We start from the raw sequence: 19,222 nt of genomic DNA on the forward strand, positions 1-19,222 counted from the left end.
TGCATGAGGACTCCTGGACAGAGGAGGTTGCTTTACGCTCGGCTCGCTCCGCTTGGGCTTGGGCTTGGGCCAGGCACTCACTACAGGCTCGCCTATCTAGAGGACGCTCGGATGAGGATTACTCCCCATCCAAGCCTGCCTCGAAGATAGCCTGTCTTGCTGCTGCTGCAGCATCTATTCTCTCTCGCTCCCCATGAGGATCGTCTCATGGAACGTGCAGGGATTAGGTGGGCCCCAGTTTCAGCGACAGCGGGGCCGATTGCGGCAGGAGATTCAGCGTTGCCTTGTGGGAGGAGAGATTGATCTCCTTATGCTCTAGGAGCACCATTTGTCTGAGAGCCGCATCCGGCGCTGTGGTCAGATTTTGCGTGGACGTTATGATTCCTTTTGGTCAGCTGCTTTTGGACCTGGAGGCATCCAGGGTGGGGTATGTATGACTATTGCGGACTCATTGCAGCAGGCCATTGTGGGCAGAGGGATTATTGTGCCAGGCAGGGCTCAGTGGATTACTTTGCAGGTTCAGGGTGGCCTTGTGGGCTTCCTGAACATCTATGCGCCCAATGTGGCGAGTGCTCGTGCAGAGTTTTGGTCACAGATTGTTGAGTCTTTGCCACAGGTTGACCATTGGTGTGTAGGAGGGGACTTCAACATGTTGGAGGACCCTTCTGACAGTATCGGAGGCAGCCATGCTACTGTGCATGGAGTCGAGTTAGCAGCTTGGGAGAGGTTGTGTATGACCTTGAGGGTCTCGGATACATGGCAGCATTCTGGCTTTGTGAGGCCTCCAGAGAGTCTTTCCTTCTCTAGATCAGACCGCAGAGTGGGAGGAGTGAATCTATCGCGGATAGATCGCTTCTACACTAGTGACCACTTCAGTGACTTGGGGGGATCAGTGGGCATCTTGGCAGGGACATCCTTCTCGGACCATGCACCAGTGATCCTCACAGTGGCAGACAGGCAGAGGAGTGGGAGCACGATGCTTCGCATCCCAGAGCGGGTCTTGTTGGACACAGCACTCAGAGAGAGGGTAGAGGATCTTTGGACAGAGGGCATAGACAGCCAGCCTCTATCGGCAGACAGAGTGGCCTTAGGCCTAGCTCTGCTTAGCCACTTTTTTCTCCAGGAGTCTTTGGCTCGACGGGCCGCAGCGAGAGAGGAGGAGCAGCGTCTCAGACGAGGCATTGCTTCACTACAGAGGATGCAGGAGCAGCATCCAGACAGTCCATGGTTGGAGGAGCAGTTACAGCAGGCTCGACAGGAGCTTGTTTGCACAGAGGAGAGGCGCCATGAGTTTGCCTTTCACCGACAGGCATCTCAGTGGACTCACGTAGGTGACAGAGTGACAGGTGCCTTTTTTGAGACAGTAGGACCTCGGCACTCGCATGCCGAGGTCACTCAGCTGAGGAGACCCGATGGGTCAGTTGCTTGTGAGCCTGAGGATATGCGTGCAGTTGCTACTGACTTTTATCGTGAGCTACTGACGGCTGAGCCCCAGTCAGAGAGATAGGATGCATGCAGGGAGCAGGTTTGGGCGCAGATGCCTTGTCTTGTGGCTGAGGAGATGCGCCAGAGGATGGAGATACCTCTTCAGCTTGAGGAGCTACACACAGCTCTTAGGGCCCTTCCTCATGGTAGTTGTCTAGGTGAGGATGGGCTGACTCCCAGTTTCTTCTTGGAGTACTGGGACTTGCTTGGCCCAGATCTTTGTAGTGCCTTTCAATACATTCTGCACACAGGAGTGATGCCGGATAGCATGAGCGAGGGCCTGATTTACCTCATTCCAAAGGAGGGTGGCTCCTTGGATGAGATTCGACAGTGGCGCCCCATCACCATCCTCAACTCAGCCTACAAAATTCTTGCCAAGGCTCTGAGTTTGAGGATTCATCCACTTTTGGAGAGCCTTATACATGGGACTCAGACAGGTTTTGTCAAGGAACGCAGTATCCTTGACAACATCTTCACTTTCTGGGAGGCTTCTGCCTTGGCACGTCTCCGTGGGGAGGACCTTGTGATTCTTCTTCTCGATTTTGAGAAGGCATACGACAGAGTTGACTGGGACTTTCTAGAGGGCATGCTTCACAGGATGGGCTTTCCAGATGCTTGGATCAGAGGGGTGTCGGCTTTGTACAGACAGGCTCACAGTCAGGTGCTTTTGGCAGGAGGTAGAGGAGAGCGCTTCATGCTCACACGATCGGTCAGACAGGGTTGTCCTCTTGCCCCCTTTCTCTTTCTGTTCTATGCGGAGGCGATGAGCAGATTTTTGGTGTCACAGCAGATTGGTTTGAGGGGCTTAGCACTCCCGATACGGGGAGATGAGCTTCTGGACGCTGAGTTTGCCGATGACTCAGCCTTGTACTTAGAGGGCCAGAAGGCCAATTTACACAGGTGTGGGCAGGCTCTTGAGACCTTCTGTTGTGCATCGGGCGCATTGATCAACTGGAGAAAGACAGTGGCTTTCTCGGTTGGAAGTGTTCATGTGCCAGAGTGGATGCCAGGAGAGGGTTTCAGGTGGATTCCCCCAGGGACTGCAGTTTGATACTTGGGTTGTCAGGTTGGTTTGGATTTGTCCCCCGAGCAGCAGATTGCTCCTCTTCTCCTGTCCATCAGGAGAAAGCTGTTCCACTGGAGCTCAGCACGACTTTCGCTGGCTGGTAGAGTAGTAGTTGCCAACCATGTGTTGTTGGAAACTATGTGGTACATCACTTCTTGCTGGATCTTCTCGAGTTCTTGTATCAGCCAGGTAGAGAGGCTGATCAGGAACTTCCTTTGGTCAGGTCGCGACACTCAGGTTGCCCGAGCCAAGGTGGCTTGGTCGGTCATCACACTTCCTTGTTCTCAGGGAGGGCTTGGGATCATTGATCTAGCACAATAGAGCAGAGCCCTTCTTGGGAAGTTCGTCGTCAGAGGACTTCTTCTAGGCGAGGAGCCCTGGAAAGAGTTCTTGTTGCAGAGGCTTCGTTTCAGGGTGCCTCAGTCAGGAGGCCCTTGGCAACCTTCGACCAGATGGATCTTTACAGAGTTGCACCGAGTTGGTTTGAGCAGGAGACTGGAGGACCGATTCGCTGTGAGTTTGCTTCGCTCTTGGGAGCTCTTATGGCGTGGCCTAGAGCAGAGACAACCGACATGCACGGAGGAGCGCCTACGACAGCCCCTCGTTTGGAACCCCATGGTTAGCACTCAGAGAGGCCACCTGGTTGGGAGTAGGCCTCATGTGTCATGGGGTCCCATGGCAGCAGGTCCAGCGTGCTCTCTAGGTGACTGGCTAGAGTTCACAGGTTTGTCAGAGGAGGTGCAGGGTGTCCAACTACAGGGCATGAGAGGGGTTCAGAGCATGTATCAGGACATCTCAGAGTTAGTTCCAGCTGAGTGGCTCACGCCTCTCGAGCCAGTAGCACCCCGATGGATGGGAGCCTTCACACGACTGGAGGTTCTCATCTCAGTCAGGGCTTGTTCAGAGACTGTCCCAGCCCTGTTCTTTGAGCTTCAGGGTGGGGGACGATTACAGCGAGTTATAGTAGAGGCCCCGTAGGTAGCAGAGTGTTGTTTCCAGAGGATCCGAGTTGTGGGAATCTGTGGGAGGACTTGCGTCATAGAACCTAACCTAGCAGCTCTCGAGACAGGAAACTGGAGGCTATGGGCTTGGGAGTGTTGTCCACTGGCACGAGTACAGTGGGACCCTGGTGAGTGGCTATGGAGGGACCCCTTCTCTTCTGCAGACCGCCCAGGAGTCCCTTTCTTTCAGTACACTGTTTGGCTTGGACGTCATATACTTGCAGCGCAGAGAGAGGCCCGCCCCGCTGCAGCACGTCATTGGCAGGAGGAGGGTCTCACAGTTGAGTTCTTGGCAGCTTTTTGGCAGAGGCTGTGGGACTCCAGACAGCCGAGGCGCGTCACTTTGTTCCAGTGGTTGGTTGCACACAGAGCCACAGCAGTAGGGAGCTGGCTTGTGCATAGTGGTCTCTCGGCCGCATGTACAGCCTGTGACCAGTTGGTGGAGAGTTAGCGACACTGTCTTTGGGACTGTCCTTCGGCCCAGCAGGTGTGGCTACGAGTTCTTTGGCTGATGCCTGTCCTCTCCGTGGCTCGACAGTACACTTGGGGGGCAGCGGCTTGGTCCACCCTCACGGGCCCGGCACTACAGTTTGAGCTATCTTCCACCAGCAGGATGATAGTGATACAAGGAGGGGCGACCTGCACTCCAACCTGCTACAGACCTTACTCCACAGGAGTGGTGCAGTGAGAGAGAGGAGTGCTGGGAGCTCATCAGCGGCCTAGCTCTTTGGTTCATCTGGCGGGCCCGTTTTTTCCGCATCTTTGGGGCTCGCCCTGTGCCACCACCAGAGACTGTTTGTGACTTTTGGCTAGAGCTGATCCATACTCTCAAAGGACAGCTTGAGGGACTACAGGGCAGCTCCGACCGCATGCGGGAACGTCGCGAGGCTTTCCTTCGACTCTGGCACCCTAGGCCTTTCTACACCATGGTCCAGGGGGTGCTCAGATGGCACTACTGTCCACCTGTGTGGCTCTTCCCTCCTCCCATTTCTTGATCTAGCCCCATTGTATATATGCTGTTTTTTCATTGGGAGAGTCTCCCCATCATGCTTGTTGTAGCCCTCTCTTGTAGAGGTGGATGTAGTCCTATGGGTAGTTTTCATTAACTAATAGAAGGATCTTTTTCTTGGAAAAAAAAAAGATAAATTAGGAGTGGAAATGGGTAAAGAGTGTGGTGCTAGCTATGGGTAATACGATGGAGATGGCATCGCAACTAGTTGTGGTTCATAAGTGCACATGTAGGAACTCTCCACATTAACAATAGACGTGATAGCAATATTTAAATCTTGTGGAGCGGATCAATATTAAGAGTGAAAGTATAATTGTCGATAAATTTATTGAACCTAGTGGCGGCTTGCTCAATGCTTTCATGAGGATAATTTTACTTAAAGGAGCGTAACTGCTCAAAAAATGAGAAAAAGTTTGGAGGTTTGTGAAAACCGGTGAAGACTTTTTGCTCAGAATCGGACAAACTAGGAATGGAATTTGCTTGTAGCTTGGAAAACCAATTCAAAGCTTCCCCTTTAAGTGTGTTGCTAAAATAAGTCATTACATGTCCCTCCTCGACAATATGCTACGTTAAACAAGCAATTTTAAAATTGTTTACATGAGCTACAGAAGTGCGGGTTATCAAGGTAAAGAACCCCCCTTTGGAAATTCAAGGTCATCTTATGAACTTGGACTTTCAAGTTACTAGTATGGCCGGCCGCCTTCGGCGGCCTCTCTCTCTCTCTCTCTCTCTCTCTCTCTCTCTCTCTCTCTCTCTCTCTCTCTCTCCCCCGGAAAGTCCCGACCAATGTAGTGGCAAGCATGATGTTTTCTTTTTCAACAACCCCTGACTAACAATATCATCGTGAATTCTTTTGCCCATATTGGCAAGTGCAAGTGTACATGATTACATTTGGGCCTTGCTTTCAAGATGCAAGCCTATGTGATTGCATCATAGAAACACCATCGCTTTGAACACATCCGTTGAAAATAGCCCAAAGCTTCTTGGCCCTGGACATATCCCACAATGAGTGCATTCCAATAGACGACACCCCATAGATTAAGGTCCTCAAGCACTTCTTGTGCTTTATGAAGTGCACCGCATTTGGCATACATGCGGACCAAGGCAGTGCCAGGGTTCAAGGTTTTTACACTAAATTTCTCTACATGTTGTAGGTTTTCCCAAGTTCAAAATTAAAATTTAGAGGTGGGATTACATTAAACCTAGGTTTTTTTCTAGCTCTGCGAGTCCCACCATTAGCAGAGCTCCGTATCGATGCAAAATAGCGCATCTAATCTTCTTCTCCCCCCATATTTATTTGTTTGTTGCTCCATCGATGATGAGTTGTAGAGCGATGCCTCAATTCCTCCTCCTCCTCTTGCCTTTTGAAACTAAGCGTAGATCGCCTTCATTCAGTAGATTGTTTTCTTCATGTGGGGGAGGGGAATCGACAACAATAGTGGCAGACGCTTGTGTGTGTGTGTATGTGTGTGTGTGTGTGTCCTTGCAACGCTAGCTTGTAGAGCTTGCTGGTCACTGCAAGGAGCTTGCGACGTGGGAAGATAAGGGGCGGAGCGGGGGATACTATTGATAATTGGACCCTGTTGATAATTGGACCCTGAACCAGACGGAAATCCATGTTTCAACTTTAACGAAAATCCACGTTTTAAAGTACTGCTCAAAATTCGAGATAAAATTGAACCTGTCTCGACTCCGCCCATTGTCAACATCCATGACACCTCATCATGTAAGCTCAACGACCATGCCGATGTTCAACACCCTCTTTTTCACCTGTCAGTAGTCCAAGCACGATCCCCGTTTTGGCTCGCAAGTTCCCACACACTGCTTACCCCCTTATATGACGCTTCTCCTCGTTGTGTGACATCACCTTGTCATCGCCCTAGCTTCCTCCCTCATCTATGAGCATGCCCCCTCCCAACTCCTTCAAAAGGTGACTATTTGTCAAAACCTGCAGATCCAACAGAACTACAAAAAACCAAGCTAGCTTTCGACTCTGAATTGTTGTCTCCCAGTGTGAAGCGAGGAGTCCAGTACCATTTGCTCCAAGCATCATCTCCTATGTCACAAAAATGGCTACGTTTTCCAATGACCCGACGATCTTGCTGATGATGGCCTTGCAGGGACTGGTCCTCCCTCTTTCAGTAGACCTTAAATTCTTATACTTGCAGGACCCTGGCGATAGCGTCATCACAGTGACCATTATGCACAGCCACTCTTTGCGGCCATCCTTGGGCATTGACAACCAGCCAGACCATGACACAGAGCAAGAGTTGGAGTCATCGACGGCCACGTCTAGTAGACGCTGATTACAAGAGTCTCCTGTCTCCTCCGGCCAATACTTTGCACACATTGGCGATTATCTCGCACAACTAACAATAGACGGCAGCAGTCGCCACAGGGGGAAATGGCATAACCAATCTACCACACTTGGGTGAAAGAAAGGTTATACCATTTTCCATTTTTAATAACACACACACACCCGAGAAGAAGAGAGATGGAAAGGTGGAGACAACGCTGAAGAGGATGTTGGTGATGAAGCTGGGGGTGGTCGGCCTTGGGGTATTTGAAAGTAAGCAGGGCACCACTTGGGGGGCCAACCAATGTTGTGTGTGTGTGTGTGTGTGTGTGTGTGTCTTTAGGAGAGAGTGAGAGGGATGACTGATAGTTGCTGAGGAAGACAGGTCAAGACTCAAGATGCACAACTATTTTAGTTTAAACTTTAAAACTCAATCTCTCTCTCTCCCTCCCTCTCTCTCTCTCTCTCTCTCTCTCTCTCTCTCTCTCTCTCTCTCTCTCGTTGGGCCTTCTAATAGCCTGATAATCCACACAGTTAGGCAAGTCTCTCGAGTCCAATGTTCGAGAAAAATGTGTGTCAGCTTATTATCGTGCCATTTTCAATTTCTAAAATGCCGGCTGAGAGCCAGGGGAAAAGGATAAATTTTGCCCAAAATAGAGAAAAATAGTGCAAAATCCTCTAAATTTTTGAAATTTCATCTTTGCAAATTCAAGGAAAGGAATTTTGTGTGCTTCGAAAAACGATACCGAACACTGTCCGAGTCCCAAGTGCAAATTCAAGGAAAGGAATTTTGTGTGCTTCTAGCCGCCATTTCGAAATTGGGCTCTCCGCGCTTCTCCTGCCTCACCAATAAACAAAAGCAAACACATTATTAATTCAAACAATGTTGTGTTGATTGGTAGAGGCACCCCTCATTAATACTATGTGTTATTTAGTCCTGAGGTCGAAGCTCCACTGAGGTCGAAGCTCCACTGCTAGAAGCTGCGACAACAGAAGGAGAAGTATGAGGAAGCAAAGAGACATAGAGCCTGGTCACGTACGCCTGCTCAACAACATTCCAGCCCGGTCATCCGGTTGATGAGACGCGCCATCATTGGCTGCAACGGGCTGGTCAACTGCTGAAGCAAAGGTTGAAAAAACGAAAGAGCGCATTCAGCAGGGCGGCTGCTCTACAAAGTGGAGAATCGTGGTGTTTACGAGGCAATCTTCGTGTTCACGAGAGAATCCGAGCAGGTTTCGAGAGAATTAAATAGATGTGACTTAACTTCCTCTCTCTACTTTTACCTGCTGGCAACCGGCTTACGAGCAGGATATCGCGCCATGCGACCAGGCCCATTATTGAGAGAGAGCACGCTTGCTGTTCAAGGGATCAAGGGCCATGAGCAGGGTAGTCGATGTGGTAGACTACGTAGGAGTTCTGCTACGAAAGTTGGGAGGGGAGGGGCTGAGCAGAGCAGATCGGGCTGATTAATGGGGGGCGAGAGGTCAAGGACAAATCAGCTCCATGAGCAGCTTGGTGAGGCTGGCTATGGTTCAGAGTCCCACTGTTGTATGATAAGCACAACAAAGTTCGAAATGATGCTACCCACTGCAGCAAGAGCAATCTTCTACCACTTTTACTTTTGTCCGCTCCAAAAGTTCCTGATCATCTTGGCATGGCATGCACACCCTGAGTTTGCAATGACAACTCTCTGGACTCTTTGTGGGAAGCGATGTGCAAGACGGAAAGCTACAAACCCACCGTAGCTTGTGCGGCCTATGATACTATCCGAAGGTACATTCATGGTTTCTATGGCCTTCGCAATCATCTCAGCATGAAATATCTCAGACCAACTGCAGCTTCCCTTAGTTGTGGAATTACCAAAGAAGATGAGTTCAGGGACAAAAACTCGGAAGTTCCTCTGTAGTGGCTTCACGTCCAGTTCACACCATTGCCATAAGGCACTGGTAGCAAAGCCATGTATTAGAACAATGGAAGGCTTATTCTGGTCTGTTAACGTTTCGGCTACAGAGGGCTTGCACCAGTACGCCATGGTTGTTGCTGGGTCGACCTGGAAACATAAGTGCTGCAAGACGCAGCTACTACGGAAGAAGTAATCGAGCTACTTATCACGCAAATGCGCCAGGCTGAAGCCAAAGCAGGGAGCTGAAGAAAGTTTATTGGTCAAGGAAAAAGACGGATATATGCGCAATGCATAGATGATCATACTTTGAGTGTAGTGACTATTAAGAACAAGTAGCTTCTCCCAAGAGTGGATGAGTTATTTGATTAGCTAAAGGGAGCTCTTTTAGTTCTCTAAGATAGATTTATGGTCTAGCTATCACCAAGTACATACAAGTTTAGCAGATATCCAAAGATTACATTGATTACATTTTGTACAAGATTTGGGCATTATGAGCTCCTAATTATGCCTTTTGATTTATAACTCTTTTACCACTTTCATGACCACAATGGATGATGCTCTATTACCATATTGTTGAAGTATGGGAAATAGCTCTTGAAGAGGATATGACAAGCTTGACATGGCTTGGGCCAATGGTCACGATGTAATCTTGAGATGTATGCCTACGTAAAGGCTCTTTGCGAATATAAATGTGTGAGCATCCATTTGCTTGAATGGGTAGAGTGCAATTTTATCCACCTCGATTTTTATTTTTTCATGGTAGTTGAGTCTAGTTCCTTCCTTGGGTGGTCCAAGAGAGAGAAAGAGGATAATGGAAAGAGAGAGAGAATCAATGGTCTCCTTAAAGCCTGCACCGTCCTTAGTGGCTACACATAGTGCCATCATCTATTGTGTGAAGTCCGCCTCTTGCTGTGCATCTACATCATAGCCAAGTCGGCCTCCTAGTGTGCATCTTTATTGGTTGCATTGGGTGGCTTCCCTATTGTGATGAGCACTACTGCGCACCTTGAATTGTCAACAACAATACTCCATCGTCCTTAACTATTGATAGCACCCAAACCTCTTATTGCTACTAATGGCCACAACACAAACAATGGCGCAAGGCATCACTGCTATTAGCTCGCTTGTTCATAGGTGGAGGTTAATCACAAACAACATATATAAACAAAGTGTATTTTTTTTGTAATCATATTCTTTTGTTAGCTGTGTTCCCACCCCTTCCATGCTCGGGGGTCCACCTTTCAAAAATTCTCTATATCATTTGTATTCAAGAGGTATTTTTAAAATCCCTTTGGACACACGTTCCTCCTCATTAGTAGATTATCCCTCTTCCTTCATAAACTTGTAACTTTTTTTGTTTTCCACTGTTTAACCCCCCTTTTGGATGTAATTTTGTAACTACTAGATATTTAAAAATTGGGAGAAAAACCCTCAGAGTGAACTCACATGATACACTTACATAATTCCACATCGCCCTGGTGCTCTTCTATGCCACTGCCCTTTGCTTGCTTCTTGTTCATTTTTATAATCTCATCCAACGCCATGCCCAAGCTAGTCATCTTGCTTCCCTCCCACTCTCTCCACAGAACTCTACATGGTGGGTTAGTGGAACTAATAAGTTCCAAGTAAAATCTTCCCATGTTTAATGGTAACATATGCAAAATCTAGATTTGTTTTTTAATTTAAAAAAGAGGGGAGGACAAAAATAAAGTGAAACAAGGATTTTTTGGTTTTGATCAAATTTCCTCGACAGCATCATGGCTTGGAGTTTACATTGCTAACGTGTTTTCACAAAGTCTAATTTGTAACCACAAAGAGTGTTTTCACATATGCCTTGTGAGAAAGATAAGAAAATACCAGAAGGAGTCCTCCGCAATGGCAAGACCCTTGCATTCAACAATAAGCTAGAAAAAGGAAGAGAGAGGGGGGGGGGGGGGGGGGGGGGGCGGGGGGCGGGGACATTTGCACGCATAACAACGACTATAGGTGTTGAAAAAAATTATTCCTAATGATGAAGACAACACACTTATACTCAAAAATGTGGATAAACTCCTTTCACTATGTTAGTCTCTACCCTGCAGTTATTGTAGATAAGAAGCTAGATAAAACTAAAGCTTCTCTTTTGGAGTATGAATCGAAGTGCTGCCCAAAGCTAGTTGCACCAACTACAACAACTACTAGAGATAGAATCTTCTTCAATTAGTATGAGTATAGATGAGGAGGAAGAGGCATTGTAATTCAAAGATGAGGCCATATAATCAAGGTTGAGGTCAAATGATCTAAAATGGGTGCGGAAGAAGTGGACATTATGCACGGGCTGTATGTTACTCTTAGATTAATTAATTAGCAAGATTCCATGTTTTCTTAGTGAGTGTAGAGAAAATGCATAGCTTGGGCTTGTTCACGTGCAGAGCATATGTCGAGATCACGAAAGAGAAAAGCATAACGATTTGTCATGTCAATGACAATTCCGAACATAATCAACAAATCGTACGAGCTTCTTTGCGTAGAAAACGTATTTCAACATTACAAAAGACACAACCATAACGTTTTGTTACGCTGATATCAATTTTAAACACAATCAAAAAATTGCATCAACACAATGGAGCTGGTACTCGAAATGATTGTGAGAATTCTGTTATCAGGTCCATAGTTACATAAGGTAAAGAATACGTGCTGGGAGTAAATACCAAAATGGGTGCAGAGCAAAAAAACGCAGCAGCTATCCAGATTGTCCTCACAAAAACGCCAGCAAATATTCACAATCTACACCAGCAAAAAAACCCAGCAGCTGTCCAGATTGTCCTCACAAAAAGACCAGCAGATATTGACAATCTAGTCGACAAGATGTTTGTTTAGCAAGTTCGCAAGCCTGCATAGCAGTGCATTCAGCTTGCTGAGCTGTGTTTTCAACTTTGACACTTCAGTACGCAGCATTGCGATTTGCTCCTCTAGCTTGGAAACCTGTATATCAGCGACATTTGTTTCACGTTCATCGATTGCGTCTTTTAATCTATCTATTGCATCCAGGACATCAGATCGAAGAGCTCGATAACCCTCCGGTTGATTCCTCGAGACCTCGTGCAAAATTTGTGTCACCATCTCCTCGACCTTGTCCAATCGTGGATCTTGAATTTCATCCAACGACTCGTCTACTTCCGTCTCTGTCATTGAGTCCACCAAGTTCATCTGGTCCATTTTACCCTACATTCACAGAATAGAAACTTTTAGTCTCACCACATGCAAGAAATAGAAGCAATTAGAATAAACTAGCAATACATTGTATCATGCAACTGTTGTCACGCCAACACTATGCACCAACGGGATGTACTCATCGCCTATTTGCGAACTCGCTCCGTTTTGTTCACTATAGTCATCTTCGTGATTAGTTCGCACGCTCGCTGGACTGTTGAGAAGATGTTTGATAGTTAGCAAAGTGCAAAATCAAAATCATTCCTATGCATATTGATGACCATACCTCTCAATTCCTTGTCAGCGGGAGTGGAACCAGTCGGCACGTGGGTAAGTTGTACTATGCTCATCGTTGTTGATGAAGATACTAGCGACATCTTGGTAGGTTGTGGTTGATGGATAAACCATGCATCTCCAAAGAGCTTTCGTCTTGCCTAATTGCATCCCCCGGCCTTGGTAAGGTGTCACCCACGCCGACAACGGATAATATTTCCCAGTTTTTAGCATCTTGTGCACAGTAGACAAGAAATCGTTTCCCAATGGATGTCCCAATCTAAACTTCCAAAACATATATGTCCTATCAAATATATTTGCAGGCGTCAAACATACTTTTTTCTTCAAGTCATCACTGCCATACAAGCTGTACAACTCTATTCCCTTGTTAATCTCGTCTGCATGAATATTGTGCATCACGACTCGAAAATACGGCTGGTCTTGGTCCTTCAAGCAGTAGCCGAGCATACCCTCAAAGGTATGCATATTACGCTGTTTCAAAGCACGGCAAAGCACCATCCCACCAGTAGGCAAAGCCTTATCCCAACCCAAGTACTGTTTCACTTTCCTATTTGCTGCGACCAAGGAGCTAGTCCAAAGCCGCATCACCATCTGGAAGTGCAAGTGAAAAAGAGTGTCGCCTCTTTCAACAGCACAAAGACCAACAATTGTCTCCCTTTCGAGGAATGCATGCATAGAATCTAACAAAGCTACATCAATATCGCAACCCCCTACAGATACCGTGACACTAACCTCCATAACCCTACAGCTTTTCGGCTTCTCAGTCCTGCTAGTACCAGCTGGCAATGACTGCCTTTTTCGTTTTTTTGTTACATTGCCCTTAGTTGCATCCTGTCTGTAGCAGGCCTCCACCTTCCCCTCACTTGTGTGCTCCCTGCAGAGCAGGCCTCCATATTCCCCTCATTTCCATGCCCCCTGCAACAGCCCTCTACATTCCCCTTAGTTGCATGCTGTTTGCATCGGGCCTTTGCCTTGAGGCGAACCATAGGCCTTTGCATGAAACAACAAGATGCAGCACAATACAGGACGCTCTCAGCCTGTTGACATGAACTCACCAGAAAATCGACACCATAAAACAAAAAGTACAGCACATGTTACCTGTACCCGGTTAGATTTAGCACGGCAGCCTGCGTGCGCAGCGAAAACGGACTGAACCATGTCGCCACAATTGAGTAAAAAGATCCAGCATCTCACAAAATAGCCAAACACACGCGTTCCTCTCGACCAGTAAGTGCCGCCAACTGTCCTGACACACGCCAGACCGCTAGGCTCGCCTCCGATTTGCTTCCTGAAGTTTGGTTTGCATCTACAGAGATTCACACTAATCCCAACTGGAAAAACCCGTTTTGGGCACCTACTGGGATGAAGAAGTAAATGTTGTAGCAACACTAGCATTGAACAAAGAAACTACAAGAAATGGTCGTTTGTTTTTGTCTCCCTTACTGTACTATGTTAGCATTGTCAAGGATGACCCAATCATTGTTAGCATGGGTGATTCTGCACTACTAAAACAATGGGTGTATAGGACATGAGGTATGCAAAATTTGTAATTTGAGGGGGGATGTTGAAGTATGGAAAATTGCTCTTGAAGAGGATAGGATAAGCTTGAGGTGACTTGGACCAATGGTCAACATGTAATTTGTAGATGTATGCCTACTTATTAAAGGCCTTCTTGGAGTAGAAATGTGTGAGGATGCGAATGGCTAGGGTGTAGTTTCTTCCACCTTTTTTCTCGTAATCCGGGAAATTTGTTATTATTTTCCTTGATGACGTTTTCATCTACAATGCTATTGAAGAAGAGCAATTCTAGCACCTCAAGTTGGTGTTTGAATTGCTAAGAGAGTTCATATTCTATGCAAAGCTCAACAAGTGGGATTTCTTGAAATCTGAAATCAACCACTTGGTGCATGGCATCTCCTTCAAATGGATCCACCTAATGTAGATGCAATATTATGATGGCCCCATCCTACAAAATCTTGAAGCAATTCAGATTTTCTTAGGGATGGTATCTTCTCCAAAAACAAGAAAAAGGGATTGTATGCTACTATCGTAAATTCATAAAGAATTATGCTAAGATAGAGTTTCCTATGATGGATGAATCAAAGGCTCAAGGAAACACCTTCACTTGAGGTAAGGAGAAACAACATAATTTTGATAAGCTTAAGGTAGATTTAAAGGCACCCATTTAAGGTAACATTAATTTAAGGTAGTTCTAATAAGGTTAAGGTAGATTTAACAAAACCCTTTTAAGGTATTGTTGATCCAACCATTTGTGCTTGAGATTATGGATGCAAGTAACTATTGGGGTAAAGGCACGTGGCCACCCGACCTTTTCTCCCTATCCTCACTCACTCACTCACTAACCCTTGTTCTTTATACATACATAACAAAGAAGCACACTCACTCTCTCCTTCTACAGAGTAGTGCTTCCTCCTTTGTTGTGTTCCTCTCCCTCTTGCCTATTGCACACATGCAAGCGCGGGCTGAGCCCTCACAATTGGTCTCAGAGAAAGCATGCTTGAGCTTGACTTCCCTCTGCTACTCCGCATGTGAAACAGCTTAGGAGATTTTGGATCTGAATGAAGCAAGTATCTGCAAGAAATTGGTAGTGCAGGGGAATCAATTAGCTGCGAGACAATCAGCCAATGCTAGAATTCAAAAGCACCTATAAATTGTGTAGATAGATCTAAAACTCGGCCATGACATTAAAAGAGGTTGAAGGAATCAAGCACATTGAAGAGGGGTCACACACACACACACACAAAATTACATGAGTTCTTTCACTTGACTCGGCTCTTAAATTGGACAAAGAAAAGCCTGGCTGGTATTTTATAAAAAAAACGGGATCCCTTCATCTACATCTCAATTAAGCCGCCCATTACATGATCACACAAATAGTCACAGTAAAAACATGTGTTTGGACGCTCGGATAAAGGTAGGATACGAGTCGCCAAGACTACCCCATACTCCGGGGTGCGAGGTGTACTGTTAAAATATCCTCTTAGTGGATGGCCATAACTACGATACAAAAAAAATCTTATGAGGAGGTAGGAATTGAGCTTGCAGGTATAACCGTTATGAAAAACCTTGCTTCATTGAATGTTCTATGTAATAATACTGGGGCCCTAGACCCAGAGCCTCAGTTACCATCGCCAAACTAATATTGTTTCTGAAATGCTCGCGACCCCAAAGGGTCCTCGCGTCACTCAGCCCTGATATGTCCACCACTTAGTTTGGAAAACAGAAGTTCCTAATTGCAGAAATAGATGACGTTCATAACGGAGTAAGGTTGATCTCTGAGTAGATTCGCTTGGCAGAAGAAGATGTGCAGTTGCTATGGCAAAAACCTGGTCTTGACTGTAAGCCATGATATGTTAGATACACCTGGGGAACAAATAAGCTGGTGAAGTTACTCTATACTAATACTATCGACTCGGTTTTGTAAAAGTAACATCTGTCTTTTATAGACCCACTTTTTGACTCCTAAACCAAATTAGAACTAATAAAGATTACCCACAATTGACTTCTCTAAGTAGACTAATTCACACCATTGAGATCGGTGCATGTATACTGTATGACATAAGCTCACTGTATGGTTTTGTCGTATAATGGGTTATGTATTGTCACCCACGGCTAGGTACAATAAACGAGTAACGAATTACGAACCAAGTATCGACCATGTGAATGGATTATTATATGTTGCCAGGGTAAAATTTGGGATAGTGTGACTTGTCCTTGCAATTAACTTAACTCTATCTCTACATTGTACTCAAAAAAATGCTCTGTAGCGTTTAGGTTTACTCTGCATTAAATTTTCGTGCTTCCTACTGCACGCCACCGCCTGTGTATTGGGGTAAGGGTCTGCAGGCATATACTGTATCAGATGTTGCACGACATGGCCTATAACTTCCGGATCTTTGGCTGGGGGTAATCCCTGAGAATAAGGCCCTTATTGGCGGCCTCAATTGGGGGAAACCCGTCCGACTCTGTGGCCTGTCTTCTACAGATGGGCATCATCAAGTATAAAAGCATCTCAAGGTGAGTACTCATACTCGCCTAGCATTGTGCTTTGTTAACACCTGCGTGTGCGTTCAAGGCTGTGTGAGTACGAATCTATTGACTACTGAGAGCTCAACATGCCGAAAAAGACTGAAAAGGGGATTGTGGAGGCTTTTTCATCTCCTAATCTACAGGTTATTAAACATATTTTTTTTTTCTCTCAAGACTGTCTAAAATAACTACTCAACAGGAGGAATGTACTTATGAAAGGGATACTGCAGGTTTTGGAACAAAGCCAAAAATTCACAAAAAAATAAAATAAAGCTCAAAACAATGAGCTGTAATGGTCTTATAAGATTGGTAGGATATTTTGGTTAGTTGTAATACTACAGGTATGAGGTACTCTGGGTAAGTGGACAGACCCTAGACTGATTCATTTTCTAGTTCAGGTGCCTATTTTACTGAATCGTCTAAAGATTATTTTGAGGTCACTGAATACTGGTTTCGGATTTGTTGCCCTATCTTCTGATATTCTGTAGGTATTGAGTGGCATCACATACCCTATTGTGGTAGTAAATATCTTTTTTGCAAATTGACTCGCTCTTTTTTACCGCATTACATCACCTACTAGTAAGATTACTGAAAGTTTCTTGGGGCTCATCACAAATTTAGTATATTGAAAGATTTCTGCTGGCCATGGTTTTGTTTGACCTTCGGCTATTCAATAAAATAAGCTTGCCATTATCTGCTCGCTGTTTATTCTCACTCATGTATATATTAACTTTTCTCTGCCTACCATCTTGCAGTATATACAAAGAAAATTTTCTAGGGGGTTGGTTTAAAAGGTTCTCGATAGTATAAGGAATGTCATCAATTTCTTTTTAGCTGATCCTAGCTGGTTACTCTTACTTCAATTCTTTCTCGGGCGATGTCTGGGCTGGCTCTGTGAACTGAGTCGTCTAAGGTAGTATGGTAGGAGATGTAGTTTATAGCTGGCTTAAGCAAAAGTATGTCAGACAAGATGTAATAACAGAGGTATTTTTTGGTAAAGGTAGTGAATATAAACCAGCAAAAAAGGCTCTGGTTTGTATTTTGGAAATCGATAAATACTTAGATGTGTGTTGGGATATCTCAGCTTTTTTATAAAACTTTTTTTGAAGTAGGAACTATTCCAAAAGATTTCTTTTTATACTTCAAATTACAAAGGAGGGGGTTGTCCTTAATAAACTTATATCTGGCTCTAGATTGCTTGTGCCTACTTCTATAGAGTGAAATTCTCTCCGTTCAAATTAAAGAGGAAGTTTTTTTAGTTTTGGTAAATCTCCTTAAAAACTCCTTAAATCTAAGATTAGGCAACAAAAAATTTATAAATTAAATCGAGAACTAACCAAATATATAGCTGCTCTGTGGGAATTTCACTTTCCTTTATCAGATTGGCAAGGAACTTTTTTCTAAAAGAATAAAATACAAGTTAAGAACTGTGTGTTTTTTATTGTGACATGGATAACAACTGGGATTCCCAACATCACCTGCGTACAATCACGTGCTAACAAAGTGTTTTCTTGTGGCTATGGGTGCAAGTGAGGGCTACCTTCTTTGATTAAAACATTCTGTTCTTAACGTATGGCGGATCTTTTACCGTGATGCAAAATTTCCCAGACTTTGGGATTGCACTTTCCCGCGCTATATTTTGTTATCTTCATTACCTTGTACAAAATTTATTTTCAACTGCAAATAAATTATTGTACAAATCCATTGTATTATTCTAGAATTGTTGGTCTGTGGACATGTAGTGTTCGTTTGCATATATATATATATAGATTTAGAACTGCTACACACACACACACACACACACACACACACACACACACACACACACACACACACACACACACACACACACACACACACACACACACACACACACACACACACACACACACACACAGTCACTCACTCACATTTAAACATGACGGTTTGGTTTTACCCTTAATAGACGAGAGATGTCTGTCTCACTCCAAATTCTATTTTGGAATCCCTATCATGTATCCTTGTCAAGGTTTGGCAGCCTATACCAATCTCCGTTCGTGTTCCATGCTCAAAATTTCTGCTTGTGTACATTATGACACAGGTGCCAAAGGTATCTCTTGTTATCTACTCCTCTTGCCACATTGTTTAACAATAGGGATCACACGCATTCTGTTAATCGCAAACCATACTCATGGCACCTCTTAAATTGTATATAAAGCATGATATACTTGTACATATACAGATTTTGTGAGCTTGCACTTAACTCATTGCATGAGCAATCATCTCTTGCTCATTTGACATATGAACACTAGTGGCTAATACTATGCCGATTTTACTTTTACATGGCTTTCAAAAACATTCAATGCTACGTGTCAGTTACCACCTTCTATCATATGTTTAGTCCAATAATCTAATGTTTTTTAATTATATCCCTAAAATGGGGTTCCACACTTGGCTTGTAACATGCTTGAGAAGACTATGGCTAGTTGGTAGGCTTACCTTTTGTGGAGGCTCTCCAACTTAATATAACTTGATGTATTTATTGCCTACCATACTACTTGGGCTTGGTTTTCCTAAGCTTCTAGCTTACTATTTTTAGTGGTCTCCGACCTAATATAACATATGGTGTTTCATAAATATAGCTGGATTGCCCTTGTGGAGGTCTTCAACTTAATATAGCTTGGTTTACTAAATACTTAACATACTCCTTATGCTTGGTTGTTCCGGGTGTGGAGGTCTTCAACTTGATATAACTTGGTTTACTGAATGCTTTACATATTCCCCTACGCAACTCTTGCTATTTGATGGGGTGTCTTTTGGCTTAGCTGGAGCTTTGAACATGCGGTGGACTTGAACTAATGATCTATGAGATAATTCACAAAATATGGGTGGTCATAATGAAGTCAACAATATTAGGCATGGGTGCTTAAATGGCCCCTCTATTTT

General features: G+C 44.9%; 2 protein-coding genes and 1 pseudogene across 2 annotated transcripts; all 3 read right to left on the minus strand.

The window, feature by feature from the left end:
- Window positions 1-8,277: 8,277 nt before the first annotated feature.
- On the minus strand, window positions 8,278-9,064 carry LOC147465353 (uncharacterized; annotated as a pseudogene).
- A 2,532-nt stretch (window positions 9,065-11,596) lies between these two features.
- Window positions 11,597-12,303, minus strand: LOC147465354 (uncharacterized). The gene is made up of 3 exons (XM_086511580.1): window positions 12,240-12,303; window positions 12,080-12,162; window positions 11,597-11,965 (listed from the first exon to the last, which is right to left on the minus strand). Exons 1-3 carry the CDS (start codon window positions 12,301-12,303, stop codon window positions 11,597-11,599), a joined length of 516 nt encoding a protein of 171 aa, XP_086367706.1.
- Window positions 12,304-12,320: 17 nt separating this feature from the next.
- LOC147465355 (uncharacterized) lies at window positions 12,321-13,245 on the minus strand. Its single transcript, XM_086488200.1, has 3 exons — window positions 13,180-13,245; window positions 12,563-13,066; window positions 12,321-12,506 (listed from the first exon to the last, which is right to left on the minus strand). The coding sequence occupies exons 1-3, from the start codon at window positions 13,243-13,245 to the stop codon at window positions 12,321-12,323; spliced, it is 756 nt and encodes a 251-aa protein (XP_086344326.1).
- Between the last annotated feature and the right edge of the window lie 5,977 nt (window positions 13,246-19,222).

This window comes from Adiantum capillus-veneris, chromosome 1 (assembly GCF_014529385.1).
Source record: "Adiantum capillus-veneris isolate H3 chromosome 1, ASM1452938v2, whole genome shotgun sequence".
Taxonomy (NCBI): Eukaryota; Viridiplantae; Streptophyta; class Polypodiopsida; order Polypodiales; family Pteridaceae; genus Adiantum; species Adiantum capillus-veneris.

Coding starts and splice junctions, on each gene's coding strand:
- LOC147465355 (XM_086488200.1), bottom strand. CDS start 13,245: ATGCAAAGGCCTATGGTTCGCCTCAAGGCAAAGGCCCGATGCAAACAG. Junction 13,067..13,179: donor AGCATGCAACTAAGGGGAAT/GTAGAGGGCTGT, acceptor GATGCAACTAAG/GGCAATGTAACAAAAAAACG. Junction 12,507..12,562: donor GTGATGACTTGAAGAAAAAA/GTATGTTTGACG, acceptor TTGGAAGTTTAG/ATTGGGACATCCATTGGGAA.
- LOC147465354 (XM_086511580.1), bottom strand. CDS start 12,303: ATGAGCATAGTACAACTTACCCACGTGCCGACTGGTTCCACTCCCGCT. Junction 12,163..12,239: donor CGCTGACAAGGAATTGAGAG/GTATGGTCATCA, acceptor TCAACAGTCCAG/CGAGCGTGCGAACTAATCAC. Junction 11,966..12,079: donor GCGATGAGTACATCCCGTTG/GTGCATAGTGTT, acceptor CTGTGAATGTAG/GGTAAAATGGACCAGATGAA.